This window comes from Suricata suricatta, chromosome 2 (assembly GCF_006229205.1).
Source record: "Suricata suricatta isolate VVHF042 chromosome 2, meerkat_22Aug2017_6uvM2_HiC, whole genome shotgun sequence".
NCBI lineage: Eukaryota > Metazoa > Chordata > Mammalia > Carnivora > Herpestidae > Suricata > Suricata suricatta.
This window is the reverse complement of record NC_043701.1, coordinates 29,290,591-29,308,784: the sequence shown is the minus strand read 5'-3', so window position 1 is coordinate 29,308,784 and position 18,194 is coordinate 29,290,591. Positions and strand designations below refer to the sequence as shown.

General features: G+C 40.6%; 1 protein-coding gene across 6 annotated transcripts in view; it reads right to left on the bottom strand.

Annotated features, from left to right (window-relative positions):
• Positions 1–5,844: 5,844 nt before the first annotated feature.
• TSPAN12 (tetraspanin 12) overlaps positions 5,845–18,194 on the bottom strand; it is a 63,702-nt gene continuing 51,352 nt past the window's right edge. For all 6 annotated transcript variants that reach the window (XM_029955744.1, XM_029955736.1, XM_029955751.1 and 3 more), the window contains one exon: positions 5,845–6,261. In XM_029955744.1, the coding sequence (XP_029811604.1) occupies positions 5,956–6,261 (306 nt within the window). In that variant the 3' untranslated portion in view covers positions 5,845–5,955. The remainder of the gene's footprint in view (positions 6,262–18,194) is intronic.

Genomic DNA, 18,194 nt, shown 5'->3' with positions numbered 1-18,194 from the left:
ACTGGTGCCTCTGCCACATATATTTTTTTAAGTTACCTTCTAGAATTGCATGAATATGGCAAAATTAGTGGAGATCAGCTACAATCTTTAACTCTTCAAAGATTTTTTTCAGTGATGTGAACTCAGATTTTACTCTGTGTACTTTTAAGTTTAACAAAACATAGATTCGAAAGTTAAAGGGTTTGGGGTTAGGCATAAAAACATTTTATAAATGAAAGACACTATTATCTGATTAGACTGCAAGTACAACTTGATAGTTCACTCAGACATTTATGAGACTTGACTGAGCTCTAACTGCATTCTACAGATCCAATCTACATCCACTTACAGCTAAATGAGTACTTAGCTCATGAGAACCCAGTGTCCTCTAGCCCAGTCAAGAACGAACAGATGGCTTCCTTTACAGTAGTTTCTCCTTATTGAAATCACTTTGGACAATAGCTTTTGATTCATTTAACTAACTCATAATTCATGCATGTATTAATTCATACACATAGTAGATAGATAGGCACTGATACCTAAGAAACACTACCCAACCCCATGCCATGTTGAGTGGGATACAAAAGAGCATATTTATTCTCGAGAGAGACCAGATATACAGAAAGAAAATAATAATATAAATTACAAATAGTGTTACAAACTGGAAAACACAAGGATCAAACTAGATATCATGGCAACAAATAAATGCTGAGAGGAAGAAGGTTGCTGTGGGCTGAAGGAAGGTTTGCTGTGAAGCTGCAGACAAGAAGCGGCTGCTGAGCTGGAACACAGAGGCTGAGTGCAGAGTGGGCTGGTGGACATGAAGGTCTGTGAGAGGAGCACCAAGACGTGAGCAAAATCAAGGAGCCCCCAGATATCTCCCACGATGTTAATGGCAACGAGGAGACCATGGTTGGCCTGTGTGGCTGGTGTATATTGACCTGTGGGAAGGTACAAGGGGATGGGTTTGGAAAAATAAGTTCATGTGGAAGAGCTTACTCTGCAAGTACCGAGGAATGTGGCAGAGATTGCTACGTGACACCTATACCAGCTTCCCCTCCTTCTGCGGTCATAGAACTTCCTGGTTCAACTGGGCACATGGGCGCCTGGAACAAAGGCCCTTCCCCCACCCCACTTATGGCTGGAGACCTGAACGGAAGCTCTGTGTGATCCTGGGTATGGGTCCGCCCTTAAAGGGAAGAAGCATGTCTCCTCCCATCCGCTCCACACTCTCTCCAGCCTGCTGCCGTATATGTGGAAGTACAGTGTGCCACTTGGGGCCGGGTGAGCACGGGCAGTGCCTTAGCACCGCAGAGCAGCGGGAGAAAAGGACTTGAGTCCCTGACTCCTTCAGGCAGCCGTACCTTGGGCTATTCACACGTGTACATTTTATGAAATATAAAATCACTTCTATTTTGTTTAAACTACTGGATTGCAGTCAAACCCTGGTGCTGAGCGATTGCTTTCCTATAGCCCTCATTTGGCCAGGAAAGGCCTAGGATGGCCAGGCACCTTTGACCTTCATTTATCCCAATAGGCCACGTAAATGACATACACACAAGTGAGCTGGGCATCTCTGTCTTAATTAAAGCAAAGAACTCCTGGAAGGGTTCGAATAAGGAGTGACACGGTAGGAATTGTGTTTTATAAAAATTAAGTGACATAAAGCAGGTCAGTGTCACCCAGGGCTAGGCGTGGGGATGGTGGGGATTTACAGCAAAGACACATCGTGGAACTTTTTGAGATGATAAAAGGTTCTACATCTTGACTGTGGTTGTAGTTACATGAGTACATAGATATGAAAAAACTAATCCTTAAAATAGGTGAGATGTATTTTATGTATATATAAAATATATATCTCAATAAGGTTGATTAAATAAATTAATTTGGTCCCGTTCATGTACAAGATAGATCAATGGAAGGAGACAGAAATGGGAGAAGAGAGAAATGTAGGGCTTCAATCAAAGTTATGGATAATTTGGACTTGTTCTGGGAAATAGTAGGAAGAATGAAATTAGAAAAAAGAGTCATTTTGAAGGAAGAAGCAACAGAATTTGGAGGCAAGTGGGCCTCGAGATCCCGATGGCCATGGAGGAGGAGTTGGCTTTTCTGTGCGAGGCAACAGCTGCGCTTCACCACAGGCCGACGATGACGCCATGTCACAAAGTGGTGGGGGGCAGGGCAGAGCACTGCCACTTCCCGGCAATATCTCTGAGTCCCCCTTCTTCATTTGTTTCATGAGGATCAAGATGCCTGCAGATTGCAAAATGGTTGTAAAAAGCAGAGAAAATACATGTAACACACCTGGCACCCGGGGGCCTGGCACCTCACACCCACCCACGAATGCACGAGATGAGGCGTGATTGCAAGAACATATTCTAAGAGAAAGTAAATGACTTTCAAATGGTCTGAGAGACTCTCCCGAACATGTTTCTAGCAGGTGCGTGGAGGCGAGGAAATAAGTCAGTTAATAGGAAAGAGGAATCTGCTTGAAAAATCACAGGATCTTCACAGGAAGTGGGGTTGAATAAGCGACATAGCACTTGGCAGTCTTGTTTTAAAAGGGGTGGCTCCTTTTGCCACAGAAGATTCAGTGGTATATTCATTTCTCTTTACCTCGCTTGACTCATCCATAGGCGTGGGAGTTCAGACAAAAGGAAGCTCTTGTAGCATCCTAGTTAAGATTCTCCTCATATTAGATTTGGTTCTCAGCCCATTTTCTGTCAGGCTTCCTGAGACGGGAAAGCAATGCATAAAAATCCTCAGGCTCGACAGTGAACTCTCTGAGCTCCAGACTGGAATTTACAGCAGCCTGTAGACACCTCCATCTGCATGTCCTGCAGGCATGTCCCACTGGGTGTGTCCCAAACCAAATTAATTACATCACCCTCCCACACACCCGCTCCCTCCAGTCTTCTATCTAGGTTAATGCCACTGCCGATTTACTAGCTACAAAATCTAGAAATGTCAGGTCTTTTGCTTCTCATTCCACACTCAATTTGTGGATTCATCCTGTTGTAATCTGTTTTATGCTTTCTTTTTTTAAAAAAAAATTTCTATTGCCTTGGTGAGGATCCTTCTTTCTCCAGGACCACAGCAACAGCAATCTAACCAGCCCCCCTCCAGAGTCCCAGGTGTTCTAGAACTCCAGAGAGCCTGCCCCGTTAAGAGGTAAAGAATGTGCACCCCACAGTGATGTGTAAGTAGCTGTACTAGTCCCACTGCTGCCAGTTTCTCACTGGCTAATCCAGTTACATTTCTCAGAGGCAAATCACTTCTGAGAGGACTTCAATGACTTCCCATTTAGCTTACAAAATGAATTTCAAAACCTAAATTTCACTCATTTCCTTTCTCATGCTATCTCTTGAAGCATCCTGTGCTCTGTCTAACCACATCAAAGGACACTCTCAGCCCCCAAAATAATACATACTTACCAAGCTCGGAGCCATGGAGTGTTCTCCATGAGTTAGCTAAGCTCTGCTTTCCTTCCTGACTCAGCTTTTCAGTGTAGCTGCCTCGATTCCACTCAACTCCACTCTTCTTAGTCTCTTATTCCTCGGCATGACCCGGGCCACTGCATGTTCTCCTGGGAGTTTTATCTCCGGCTCGCACAAGGACCTCTCAACCGGATTTCACAGTGCTGGAGGACAGACCCCATCTTCCACTGTCATTTCTGAATCTCCAGGGCACTCTGAATGGACCATTAACTAGTCTGAAAATAATCTTAAATTTTAACTTAAAAAGTGATTTTTTTATAAAACAAATATTTTACAAACTCCCAAAGAAATAGTTAGCAATTTTTTTTTGCAGTGTACCCAAACAGTGAACTCCCTCAGCTCTACCATATTAAATACACTTTTTAAAATCTCTTGCAATTTTATTTTTCCAGGTGCACTGTGACCGTAAGAGGCCTGAGTAGACCACAGCTATAAATGTTGTTTGTTCCCATTAAGCAAGTGTAATATATAGTAGATGTCTGTCTAAATTTATGTTGACTATTCGAGAGTACTAAGTCAGGTAATATATCAAAATATCTAAAGTCTAAAGATGTGGAAATTGGCTTTTGTTTGTAATTTGCAGATTTTTAACTGAGGTCAACACAGTATGTGCTGTTCTTCCTATGACCGAGACACATCAACCAACAAGCAGCCATTTGGATAATTTAACTGCTATCCAAATAATTCAGATAATAGTCATAGCTCTCTCATTTCCATGGGCATTTTACATGAAGTTATGGGGAGTTGGGTGTTGAGGCTTTTGGTTCTGATGGAGCAAGGGATTTACTCCGTTTTCATTTGAATCTATGGAAGAGATAAAATCTGACAGCTAATTTCAAATATTGCATTTCTTAGACTCATTTGCTTCTAAATGTTAACTTGAAGAAACTGGGATGTGAAAACATTGAGAAGATGAATTTGCATGAATGTGCGTATTTTTATGTTCTAGCAAACAACCACATTATTTATCATTTTGCTCAAAAATAAACCTGAGAAGTAAATGGGCATCTTTTTGTGTTTTCTCACTGAGAATACATCCTCTTATAGATTAGTTCCAGAGTTTGGATATCATTATTGTTACTTTACTTCATCATTTCTTCTTGTATTTCTCTCCCTTTGGCAGTCATTGTAAATGGTAAAAGTGTTTTCATGTATAAAAATTAGACACAGAAAAATTATCACTCTCTAGAAAATATTTATTGACACATTTTAATTTTCTTTTCATTTTCTGTGAAATAAATGTAATACACAAAATACAGTAAAATGCACTCTTCCCATTTCAAATAAATATATCTTACTCTTGTAAAAAATTTAATAATCTGTGTAATTCACCATAGTATCTTAATCAGTGAAATAAAACGAAGAAAATCTCTAGTTAAATTGCCACTAATTTTAATGATTCTCCTGACATTTTGCTGAAAAGAAGGAACAGTATTCTCTGTAGAATTATATTCAGACTTATGGACTATTGCCTCTTGTTTGGAAAAGACAAAGGTAAGTTCCTTTTAAAAAGTGTTGAGTGTCAAAAAGAGCCTTAGTTTGGGAGAAGGGAAGCATCCAAGACTTTGCTAAGTGAACTAATGTTATGTGTAAACATTCTTGCTAATACTTCCTTGAGACCAGACTACATTCTGAGTTAAAATGATTCCTATGTATCACACTGGCAATTCTTCAAAATTAGTGGTTAAGCATTTAAATTAACAGTTATGTATGTAATATAAGGCCAAGATGGATTTTTAAAGCTCTATTAACAGAAAAGGTTAACAATAATGGTGCTATACAGGAAAAATTTATCCTTTTCACTCACAATTGTTATTCTTAACATTATAAGAACTGAAATCTACTGAATTATACAGACTTACCACAGACTCTTATATACACATAGATCCCTGATCGGTTTAAGACAATGTGTTAATTTGCTTTTGTTAAGTAATAAGAATATTTTAGTAACCAGAAAAATCACATGTAGATAGTCACCAATCTTCAGAGTTTTCGTATGTATAATCTACCCACTCTCAAAAGAATATGTCATCAAGGAATACAATTCATTAATACTGCCTAACTTCCTGTGTTAGCAATCCATTGGTACTTGATACACTAGCAAGCTTATGAAAGTAAATCACACTTTACTGTGGCTCCAGTGCCACCAGAGCATGGCTTGTTTACATGCATGCAGAAATGCTGGTCAAACTATGCCAAAGCATGAGCCTTGAAGAATAACTGTATTCAGTAAAAACCTTATACAGGCTATAAAGTGGGTATTAGATCTGTCTTCAGCATTATAAAGGGCATTATAAGTGTCCAGGTGGTGACTTATAAAATTTTTCCCTCTTCACTTTAAAGGGTAGAAAAATTATATGCTTAGGCATTCCTTATGGCAAAATTTTTATTTCCACACATTTCTGAAACAGATTAAGTGTGTGCCCAAAAATGCACGAGTCCAATAAAATAAATTTGCAGCTTGCTTCTTCGACATTCTCTATAATTCCTCCATCTCAAAGTGAGTAGTAAAGCTGTTTGCCATAGATGTGTGTTCAAAGATCCTTGACAGGCTTGGCTTCAACAGTTCTACTGAGTGACATGACAGGTGCTGAGTCGTGTCATTCTTCAGGGACATCATTTGCTCTGTCCCAGGCTCCCTTCTATCATAATAGAGAGCCCAGAGCAGAGTGATGGTGAGAATCATGGCCAGGATCTGTGTCACTCCAATGGAGATCCCCAGAAATCTTAGCACCTGCAGTTGTTTGGTTCCTCTCAAAAAGGAATACATTTTCTTCCCACAACCCTGTAAAAGAAGTAACAAGGTCAGTATTACTTTGGGTATGGCCCAGAGGGTCAAACACCGAAAACAAACAATCTGTGTCAGTTAATGGAACCAAACAACGTGAATCATAAAAGTTAAACACAGTGACTCTCAGCAGGGAACACCTATGAGAAACTGGAGGGGAGCGCTTTTTGAAAATCCTGCCCAGGTGATTCCGGTGAGCTTACTCCTTTTTCTGTCTTCCTCACACTTTAAATTGAGAATCACTGGCATAAAACACATTAGAGCAGGAATTGGTAACCCTTTTTTTTTTTTTTTTTTTGGGGTATTCACTATTACAGTGTAGCTCATTTGGTCAGAAACTTTTTCCCAAGGATCAGCAATGCTTGCCGGGTCTGCTGCTGAAACTTGCTGATGGGTGAAAATTAGTCTATTCCCTTTCACCTACCATCACACACTTTTGTCCACTGCTTGTAGAAGAAATACACATGGGGGGGGTGGGTTCTGGCACAGCATCAAGTCTTACTTGGATTTATTTATTTAGAGACAGAGAGAGAGAGAGAGAATGCACACATATGTGAGCAAACTAGGGAGGGGAAGATAGAGAGGGAGAAAAAGAATCTTAAGCAGGCTCCACACTCAGTATGGAGCCCAATGTGGGGCTCAATCTCACAATCTTCAGATCTTGACCTGAGCCAAAATCAAGAGTTGGATGCTTAACTGACCCATCCAGGTGCCCCAAGTAAGGGTCTGAAAAGGACAGTTAGTTTCCCTATATGCTAAAGACACCTGACTTAAACAGATTAACAATGTTTCTGTTTGTTTATAGTCAACTTCAAGTACAAAAGACAAAGGAGAGACAGAAGAGAATTCTGAGAAAAAAAAGGGAAAGAAAAATTATAAAAGAGCCAAACTAACACCATGACAGGCTTAAAATAAGCCTTAGAAACTAGAAGGCCTAAGTTTCAGCTTCCCTGAAACAATCTGGCAATTACACCTTGCTCAAGACTAGAAGAGCCGCTCCTAATCGGGTCAATCAGTAAGGACCAAAGGGATACTTAACATTCCTGAGGTCCGGGGCTTGGGGACTGGGGCTATAGATAGTTGCTTAATGTTAGTTTGCCAATCCCTCACCACTTGCCCAAACCCCACGTGGGGATCCTTAGCCCACCCTGTAATTGGTTATTTTCAAAGGAACCCCAAACATCTCATGATTGGGTCCCACCAAATGTAACGGACACCCTAGAGATTCTGAATAGTTAGGATTGTTACTAGGGCTGCTGTGTGATTACGATTGGATTGCTGTGCCTATGTCACAATTCCCTGTAACTCTCCTTTTCCAAATCCCATAAAAACCCTGCTCAGCTATTGTTCGGGGCTCTCAGCACGGATCCACTGCATTGGTGAGGTCTGAGAGACCGAGCTTAAGCCCGAATAAATGCCCTTTGCTTTTGCATACGTGTCTCAGACTCCCTGGTGGTCTTGGTTTTTGGGGATCCCGTAATTTAGGCGTAACATTATGACTAAGGATAACAGTGGGGGCAGAGGGGGGAGTGCAAAGGAAAGGAGGGAGAATGCAACCAACAATTGTCCTAAGTCACTTCTCCAGTGAACAAAGTACAGAGAACTTGCCAAATCTCTATTGAATCCACGACAAAGAAATGGTAATTCCCTCTTCCAAAGGGAAGCTGTTTCTAAATGAAGGTGAAAATCTAAGAAAGAATTTTATAATAATAAATTTCAAGAACTTGGAAGATTCTGAGACTCCACTCTACTTGGAAGAGAACAAATTTGCCTGCCACAGTTTCATGGACTTCTGGCAGAAGACAGAGACCATGGACTTTATGACTCAGAGCAACAGCAACAGCCAGACTATGGGCCAGGTCCCCGAGATCCAACTGCAACATGGAGACGGCCAGGTGATGCCCACACACACAGTGGCCCGCATTATGAAAGAGAAACCTGAAGTTAGGGCACCCTAACCTTTCATAGTGGGCATTAAGAATAAATGTCCTTTGCATTAGAGAAAGACATCATTTTTGTTATACTGGACAGTAAATGAACCTGCCCCTTTCTTTGGAGGGAGACACCATCTCTATCTTCAAGGCTGTTTTCTGGGCAAAAGCCCTTGAGAAGATAATCCAGAAAACGGCCTCCAGTGCTTCTGCTCATGGGACATGCAGAAAGGCAAGAGACCAATGGGAAATGATCTCTCAACAAGATGAACTTCACTTTTCAAAACTTTTGTGCTGAGTTTGTGGTAACAGTGACTCATTCTGCTTACCCTTTTGAGGCAACTACTTGAATAAAAAGAAATTAATACTTAGAGAATTGCCTCCTTGTCTTCTTCTCTAGATGCCACAAAAAAATCCACTACATCAAGGAAAGCAAGATTACTGAATCAGTTGTTAATCTGTGCATTATATTGGAGAAGAAGAATGAACCATACATAATTCTTAGATTTCCAAAGACATTGATCAGTAACTTGATTCCAATAAGGCATTATTCTCAAGAAATACAAAGTCATGTAAAACAAGTCCTAAACATACTTCAAGAAATTTTTCTGGTAAAATCATATAATGCAAATCAACAACAAAAGATTAGCAAAACTTCATCAATTTCACCAAAAGAGAAGTTAAAATATTTATAATTTAATACTACTTAACATCGGTTTAATAAAATCACTTCTTTGGCCATCTTACCTTTTTAATACATACACTAACATGCATGTACATGCGTGTATGCTTACACATGCACACACAGTCTGTGGGAAACCAAAAGAATTTTCTCTGCCACAGACAAAATTCACCCAAGTTTAAATACTTTTTAATGAGTTTCATTGAGCTAGTCCATCAGCACCCTCTCATTCTTATGTTTATGTGTAATTCTGCCAAGCATCCTTGCAGGACATAGTATAGAGTAATAGTTAAGATCATGAACTGCAGAGTCAGAATCCTGAGTTTCAAATCCCCGCTTTACTTAGAAGCTATGTGACTTTGGACAAATTACTTAATCTCTCTTTGCTTCAGTTTTCTCATCTAAAAAAGATAATAATAGTGCCTACTTATCTGGTATGTTGGGAAAATTAAATGAACTTAAAGTGGGGTCTAGTGCATCATTAGAGACCAGTAGGTGTCAGGCCTGATCTGGTGTGTCGGCCTGATGAGGTTCTTGGGGTTACTGTGGGCAATCTGGAGCCAATGGCCAAGAAACAATTCTTGAAGATGTCTTTGGTGCAAAGGGTGATTTTATTAACCACTGGGACAGGACCCATGGGCAGAAAGAGCTGTCTCAGACCCTGCAGAGAGACACATTACATACTTGGGAGCTGGAGGAGGTAAAGTCAGGGGGGAGTTTTCAATGAGACTGTCATATGCTAAAGAAGACTCACAGGATACTGGAGGCCTAGCTATTATCAAGCCAAAGTTGTCTTTCTCTCTAGCAAAGCATTAGCGGTAAGAGAGTAGGGAGTTCCTGGAGAAACATTTCACTCTGCCTGCTCAAGTATTTGTCAATGGCCGCAGGGTATAAGGAAGTTTAGTTCTATCTGCCATTTCCTTCGGTCTTTGTTTCCCACATCAGGCCCACTAAAGATTGGAAAATTCAAATTAGATGAAAAATTGGGGCACCTCGGTGGCTTTCGTAAGCATCTGATTTTGGCTCAGGTCATGATCTTGCAGTTGGGGAGTTCGAGCCCCATGTCTGGCCCTATGCTGACAGCTTGGAGCCTGGAGCCTGCTTCAGATTCTGCGTCTCCCTCTCTCTTTCTGCCCCACTTCCACTCCCTTTCTCTCAAAAAAATATAAAAATTAAAATTAAATTAAAAATAAAATAGAAAACCTACGAAAAGCAAGTTTGAATGAACATGTACAAGGTACAACACTTGTTAAAAAGTATTAAAACACCAAAATCACAGCACTGTGTCACCACTGAGTATTGATGCAACAGCCCTTGCTCACGAGAGCCAAAGTGGCTGATGCTGCTTTTCAAGGCTGTGAAGTAACTATCTAAAATGATTATTTGTCACTGATACATTAGATCGCTAGCTTTCTCATGAAGCAGAGATGTATTATTCTTTTCAGGTTTATTTATTTATTTTGAGAGAAAGTAAGTGAGAAAGGAAGAGAGACAGAATCCCAAGCAGGCTCTGCCCATCAGCACAGAGCCCAAAATGGGGTCTGGACCCATGAACCATGAACTGGGAGATCATGACCTGAGCTGAAACCAAGAGTTGGATGCTTAGCTGATGAATACACCTTGAGAAGGCACCCTGAAAACCATTTAATATAGTTTGGAAAGAGTCAGATAGCTAAATTTAAAAAAGTCTAGCTTCAAACATTTGGAAAATTAATTTATATAGATACATTATTTAACAACATTGCCAAGTAAGGCAGTACCAGGTCACCATATCCATCTTCAGAAAAAAAGAAATGTATATAAAATAGCAGAGGATCATGCTGAGTTAATTCCTTACCTATATTCATCAGTGCTAGAATAAAAGTGGATGTTTAGCAAGTAAATAAAGGATTAGTTAGAATAGACAAGTCAATAATTTGGTAATAATAATTAAAATAAACTTCAGAATTAAATGTAAACCATTCAAAAAATACATATGCTAATGATTCAATCCTGTGAAATACCGTAAGTCAATTATCATTTTAGTAGTCACTGGTACTTAAATTTTACCTATATCATGATATATGGTTCTTATTGGCATAAGATCTCCTACCCCTTTTGACTAATTCATTGTAACTTATAAAACTGTGCAGGAAAGGTAATGTTTCTTGTTTAACAAGTGCGTAAAATCAAGCAGAGATTGATAACCAAACTACAGTCTATTGTGTTCCATATTTTGGCTTTGGGGAAAGTCTGTTCTAATTATATTTTAAACAACCACATTTATTTAAAAAAGGTATAGTAAATTATATCCTCTGGGATAGTTTGGGGGATGTGCTATAACTAGTTAACAATGAATGTTCGAGAGTGGGAGGAGACCTTGGAAGTTAATGAGTTCAACTTTTAAAAAATATGGCTAAAACCCACTTCCAGAACAACACCAACAAGACTGGCAGGGAAAGGACCTCTAAATAGTCTCACTTCCATATAAGTAATGAAAACATTAGCAAAACATTGTCACAATCAACTTTTTTAGAACTCTGAAAATTAACCAAAGCTTGTAGCTTTGAGGAACATTATTCAAGAGAAGTACCTGAGTCTCAGTAAGACTAGTAAGCTCTGTCACGTCCTAATTAGCCTTGTCTGATGGCCTCTCCCCAGCTCTGCAGCAGCCTTGAAAATCAACAACCCATAACTATGGTGAAAACCAGTGGCCTGGAAGCCAGAGGCAACAGAATATGACTGGAGCTCTTTCAAAACCCCATTCTCAGAGAATTGTCATTATTTGTCCCATCTGGGGGTTCCCTGGAAGACCTCATTTGCAAGGCGGTTTTAATTTGAACCTGAGTTGGAGCTCAACAGAGCAACAGCCTTTTCCCTGGGGGTGTCTATCAAAAGTACCCAGAGGAACACCCAGGCTGCCTGATGGAGTGCATAGTAACTTCACACAGTGAGCTGGTCAAAAAGCTTAAGGAGAAAATCTGAGGGAATGAGAAGTCCACCGGGGCCTTGGCAAAGCTCTGGGATACTTGTGGAGATCTCCAAAGTTACACACAAGAGTAGGGCAGTGCTCATGCCCAGGGCTGTGTACATGCTAAGGGAAGACCGAGGAAGGCCCTACAATCTTACCTCTGGCTAACTTTGAGGCTCTATGCACCCTTGACAAAGACCCGGAGGCTTATTGGTTCCAGAAAACTTAAGGAAACCTCTGTTCATTCATTAACTGCCCTTAAGTTAATGGAGCGGACTTTAGTGGCTACACGTGACAAAGAATACAGATTTGACAGAATTAATTCAGGAAGGTCACTAATGAACAAATAAGCAACAACAAACTCTGGGGAGGGAGGAGAATCTGATTTCCAGAGTTGCCACATTCTATTATTTACCATGTCCAGTTCTCAACAACAATAAAAAAAAAATTACCAGATGTGCAAAGATACAAGAGAGAATGACTCATAAACAAACAAAAAGAGCCTTCAAAGAAAATGCATTTCTAATGAGAGGAATTCTCTGCCTCACTACAGTTTTGTCCACACTTGAACAACATGAATACCTAAGCTTTTCCTTATTAGAACCTATTTTCTTAATAAGATTTGTTAGTCCTGGGTCTGCTCTCAATGCCTTCTATAAGGTAGAGAGTTGTACCTGAAAAGCCATTACTTTCCCTCGAACCATTATCTTCTTCAAACTAAATGTTCTTAATTCCCCCAAATTTTCCAAATATATACACATCATCAGCCTACTGAGCTTTTTCTGGATTGTGCTGATTTGGTCAATGTTTCTTTGAAAATAACACTGATTTTTAACTTTAAAAATCTAGAAAATACAGTAAAATATTAATGTGGTAGAGCAAGTCCCTAAGGAATGTGGTGAACATCTCAAGACAAGAGAAGGCAAGCTGGCTGTGTATGTGTGCAGGACATTCCTCATGACTCTGTAACATAGACCGCCCGTTCAGACTGTATGGTACCATATATGAGGGACAAAGGAGCAAAAATTGTACAAAGGCAGCTCCCTGCTGTGCTAGGGGCTCAGCCTTTTGGGTCTTAGCCCACTGAGCCCGTGCAAGCATGAACAAAGCAGCTTCCTAGAAACAAAACCCTCAGTGTCCCGACTCTGTGACTCACTGCTACATTAGGACAACCAAGGCTGTTGTGAATGAGTTGGGTCCTGGGCAAAAAGCTTTTTCAGGTTCCCCACAAATGTGGAGATGGGATTGTATCATATGAAACATAATCAGGACCTGGCCTCCTTCCGAATCTTGGGGATCCTTCCAGATCTTGGGGATGCTAAAGATTATTTCCATGTTAAGGTGGGCAAGGGTTGTTCATTAAAGGCAAAGGTCTTAGATTCCTCAATTTATATAACAATTTGTCAGCCTTATCACTACCTCATTTAGTTTACAAAGCATTTAGATAACTCCTGAAACAAGACAGAATTTTAATACTTATTTGTCATTAGAATTCATTAAATGCAAATCTCTCTATACTGCACACAATTTAATATTTTTTGATGACTCAGAGAGCACTGTAGCAAGCAAGGTGCTGAATATCATTAAATCATTTACACAATTATTTAAAGCTAAGGATTAATTTTCCAAAAGAACAGTCCTCTTCTTGAGGATACTGTTTTTCCAGATTTCTATATAAGCATCATATGTAAGCATTGTCCTCCTTGGCCACTCTCTTCCATTTGGCACTTTTGAAGTAAATCAGTCTGAACATAAGTTGTGAGCTTATTTTCAGGCAGTCAGATATTCATGTATAATGTTTACCCTCTTCAGTGCAAACTTGGACAGTTTTGTTGAAAAGCAAGACACCAAGTCTAGAGAAGAAAAAAAAAAAAGATGTGTCTCTATACACTCTATTGTACTATTCATAGAGATTTAGTTGCATAAACAAACATTTCTGTTGAGTGAGTCAAAGAGGAAACAGAGACGTTAGAGTTCAAAACTGCATTCCATTTCACAAAGGGTGTTTTATTCAGAATTGGAAAGAGCTCAATTACACTTATTTGCTTTTCTCAAAATAAAATACTCTAAGTTGATTTACCTTGAATATGTTTTCTTCCTACATAAAGCTATGTTAGTCCTATGTTAATAACTTCAGAAAACTCAAAGATATGAATACACATATAGGCTAACCTACTTTAATTGCTGCAATATTAAAATTCTGGTCAACTATTAACTGTAAATAATAACACTAACTTTTTAGTAGAGGAAAGAAATCACTAATCCCTACATTTTCTAGAATCTATTAGAAGGCATGTCAGGATGCCTCATTTTACTTGAGGAAATGACACACTTGAAATTATGCTCTGACCTATCTATCCAAAACAATTTTCTAAAATTGGAAGAACCCCATGGATTTTTGGTACTCAATATTCTCAGGCAACACAGAAAAAAATTTAGGCACACTTCTAATCAGCTTATGAAGATAAAGTATAAATTAAGTGTAGGTGCCAATATATGCCAGTATTGATATTTTTCTAACTGATTTTTGGTAATAAACATGGCTCTCAAGTTTGAAATGGCTGTGTTACTTATCACTTACAAATATATAATCTTCAGCCTTCTTTCTTCTAAAATTAAAAAAAGAATGTACTTCATGAGTCCATGAATTTTACATAGGTTGGACCAAATGTTCTCCACTGATAATCATAAGTGCTGCAGGGAACGGAATGCTTCCTTAAAAAAATTAAATAGCATGTAATAAAATTCACCATAGTACTTTCTGCTCTCTTTAAGGGTAAGACTAACCAGACCCATGCATAGGAAATGCAATAGAAAAAGTCTTCCTATTTCTTTTTTTTTTCTTTTTTCTTTTTAATACAGAGAGAGACAGAGCATGAGAGGGGGAGGGGCAGAGAGAGACGGAGACACAGAACCGGAAGCAGGCTCCAGGCTCTGAGCTAGCTGTCAGCACAGAGCCTGACGTGGGGCTCGAACCCACGAACGTGAGATCTGACCTGAGCCGAAGCCGGAGGCTTAACCGACTGAGCCACCCAGGCGCCCCAAGTCTTCCTATTTCTTAATGACAATCCCTGGAATCTCTGTTAATTCTCACAACATCCCCATTGGGTAGACAGAATCACCAAACTTAAAAGACTGCATCTACTAAACATTCATTTTTGCAGAGAGACGTGGTTGTAAGGAGACTATGGAGTCAGAAAACCCAGGCATGCTGCTCCCCCCCCTGCGAGCTGGCTCCTGCAGGAGGCGCTCCTGATGGACTGAGCAGGAGCACATTTTATGAGCTGCTCAAGCAAACGTTGTCTCTCACTGGGCCCTTGGCCGCCTAAATTTCAGCTAAAGAAGTGGGAAGGTGTTAAAACAAGCAGCGTCAGAAACCACATGAAGTCCCCATAATCTTGACCTGAAAATCTACCTTCAGCCAGCACAGATCTATTCGTGCATAACATAGAACAGAAAATGCATACTCTTCCTGTCTTTAACTAGCAAACCCAGTGCAATTTGGTTAGTTAAAAATCTAATGATAGATCGTTAATTGTTCTATTTACTTTAATAAATATGTTAATAAATAAGTTATTATTGTCATTACTGTCATTAGCTACCCCCACACATTGGAGATTTGTGTTTATGATATGCCAAGTGGCTTGGTAAGGGTTTCTCATTAAGAAGCTTGATTTATCTTTGTAATACTAGAGTGAGGTAGGTACTGTTATTAATCTCATTTTAAAAATAAAGACATTGAGGTTTACGAGTGAAAAAGATCTACAAACATTCAGCTTGCTCCTCACCATGTATTCCACATCTCAAAATTTTAATGTCTAAAAATATGGGCTTTGAAATCAAATAGATCTCAGCTCAGTCACTGACTAGCTATGACATAGGGCTAGGTCACTTAGCCTCTTTGTGTCTCTCTTTTCTCATCTGTAAAATAAAGATAATAATACTGCACCTTCATGGAAATATTTTAGGGCTTCAACGAGGTAATGCATGTTTAGCGAGCTATGTAAGTGAGTATCTTATTTAAAAATCCAAAGTGTACTTTCCAATCCCTAATTTACCTTAACTCTCAGCTATTCCTGGTAGTATTTACGGCAAACAGGCATTGTTCTTAGCCCATTAATATGGTCATTACTCTCCAAACAACCCCGAGATGGGTACTTTGGTTATCTTCATTTTGCAGGTGAGAAAAATGAAACACAAAGACAGGAAAACCTTGGTCATGATCACACAGCTAGTAAGGCCCAGAGTGAAGAATTAACCTCAGGAGTCGGGCTTCGGAGCCTGATCTTAACCTCTGCACCATGCTTCCTCACTAGAGAAAACTCATTTCTAAAGCCCTCTCCTTCCTTGACTTCCAGGGCACTGCTTTCCATTTCTCCTCTGCCAACAATAATAGGTGCGGCTCCTCTTCTGTCCTTCGTGGTGCCATTCCCTAAATCCTGTCCTCTGCCGCATTCTTCTCACCACCTCTTTGTGTGACCTGATGTTCTCCCAAGCATTCACTGGTGGCCTCACCTACTCTGATAACACCTGTAAACTGTCAGTCCCCCACCTGCCCCAGGCTGTTCTCCACTTCACTGTAATCAGTGTTGTCTATGGGAACACAGCCTCCGAGCCAGAGGCCACATCTCTCAGCCTCCCTTGCCGCTAAGCAGGACCAAGGAACTCTTGCCAATGGAATGTGAGCAGAGGCGATGAGTGTAAAGCTGAACACATTGGATGTTCTCTTTCCACGTCCTCCTTCCCACTGACTGGAACTGGAGAAAAATGGGAGCAATTTTGAAAGGCAGGTATTTAAAAAAAGGTGAAATTGCCTCACTCTCCTGGGTCCCTGGATGAACGTAGGCAGCAGAGTTGCCTGGCAACCTGGCCCACCTGACTGGTTTATGAGAGGAAACTAGATTCCTACCTTATTCAACCCATTGCATATGGAATTAGCTCTTCCCCTGATTGGCCCACACAAAATCCACATCTCTGACTGAATGAGGTCTACTGAGCTTCGCATTCTCTACTGGATTTCCGCACATGGCGTACCTGACAGGAACCTTTAACCCAGCATTCCCAAGATGGACCCAATCAAATCCAACCTATCTCCTCAGTAAATGGCTTCTTTATCCAATCAGGGTCCAAGTCCACGCCTAGTGTCCTTGCAAGCTTCCTGTCATTTGTTCTGCACAACCAATTCATCATTTTGTTCACTCCCCTCAAATCACTCACATCCATCCCCTCCCCTCTGTCCTCAGTGGCACTACCCTAAACCCGGCCCTTATCATCACTCTCGTGAATCACCTGCAACAGTCTCCTACCTCTCTTCCAGGTCTCAAGACCTAGTCCTTACCTCCACTCTTCACAAGGGCGACAATGACTTCAAGGCACACATCTAAAATTCTTACTTTGTAAAGTACTTCTTTCAGGTCAAAATATTACAATGGATTTCTTGTGAGCATATTCTAAAGGTAAACCTTGCAAGTCTTCATTAACAAAGCACAAGAACGGTGACTACGTAACAGGAAACACACAAGTAAACTGCGCCAGAAAGAAAAGAATGCATTTGTATACCTTAGGCAAAACTAGCAGAACAGTGCAAGGCCCGATTAGATCAAGCAAAAGCCCGAAGATAAAAGAGACCTTCCCCCACCAAGCACAAACCAGTCCTGCAGGGCTCTGAATGATAAAACAGATATCGCCCCAAGTCAGAGCCAACCTGACCCCTGCGGGCAGGTGCTGAGGAGATAATGAAGTCAGCAGAGAGGCCGGAGGGAGTGTCTTTGACTTCATATAAAAGAACCCTGAGAATGGAACTTCTTGGGGATATTCCATCTAAATAAGCACTGAACCTGAAAGCTGCCTACTGATTACTATCCGCGCAGGAGGTTCTGTGTGTGTTTATCTGAGAAAGGAGCTTCATTATTAATAAAATCAGAATCCTGCAACTGCTCAGCGCTAAGCTTTCCTTTCACAATAATGCCTCAAATTTGTGAACGTGCTTGCCTTTCTACTTGGCAACTACTCACAGACTTGAGCATAAAATGCATGCGGTTAGCAGGACAGACAGGGGTCTTTGTGATCCAGCGCCTGCCCGGGCCAGCAAGCCAGGGAGGCCCTGCCACACCCCAGGCTCCAGCTCTGCTCACGTTCCTCTGGCTCTAATTGCACCACCGCCTCTTCACCTTCAATGCCCTTTCCGGCCTTACCTCCCCAGTACTCTGTCCACCTGGCTAACGCCTGCTTCTCTCAGGGAAAGACTAGCCCCTATGCATACCTCAAACATAAACAAAATGGTAATTACCTATCCATGTCTAGATCCTTCTTGTGCCCCAAAATGATATCATCAATTCCTCTCTCTTATTGTAACCACTGATGTGAG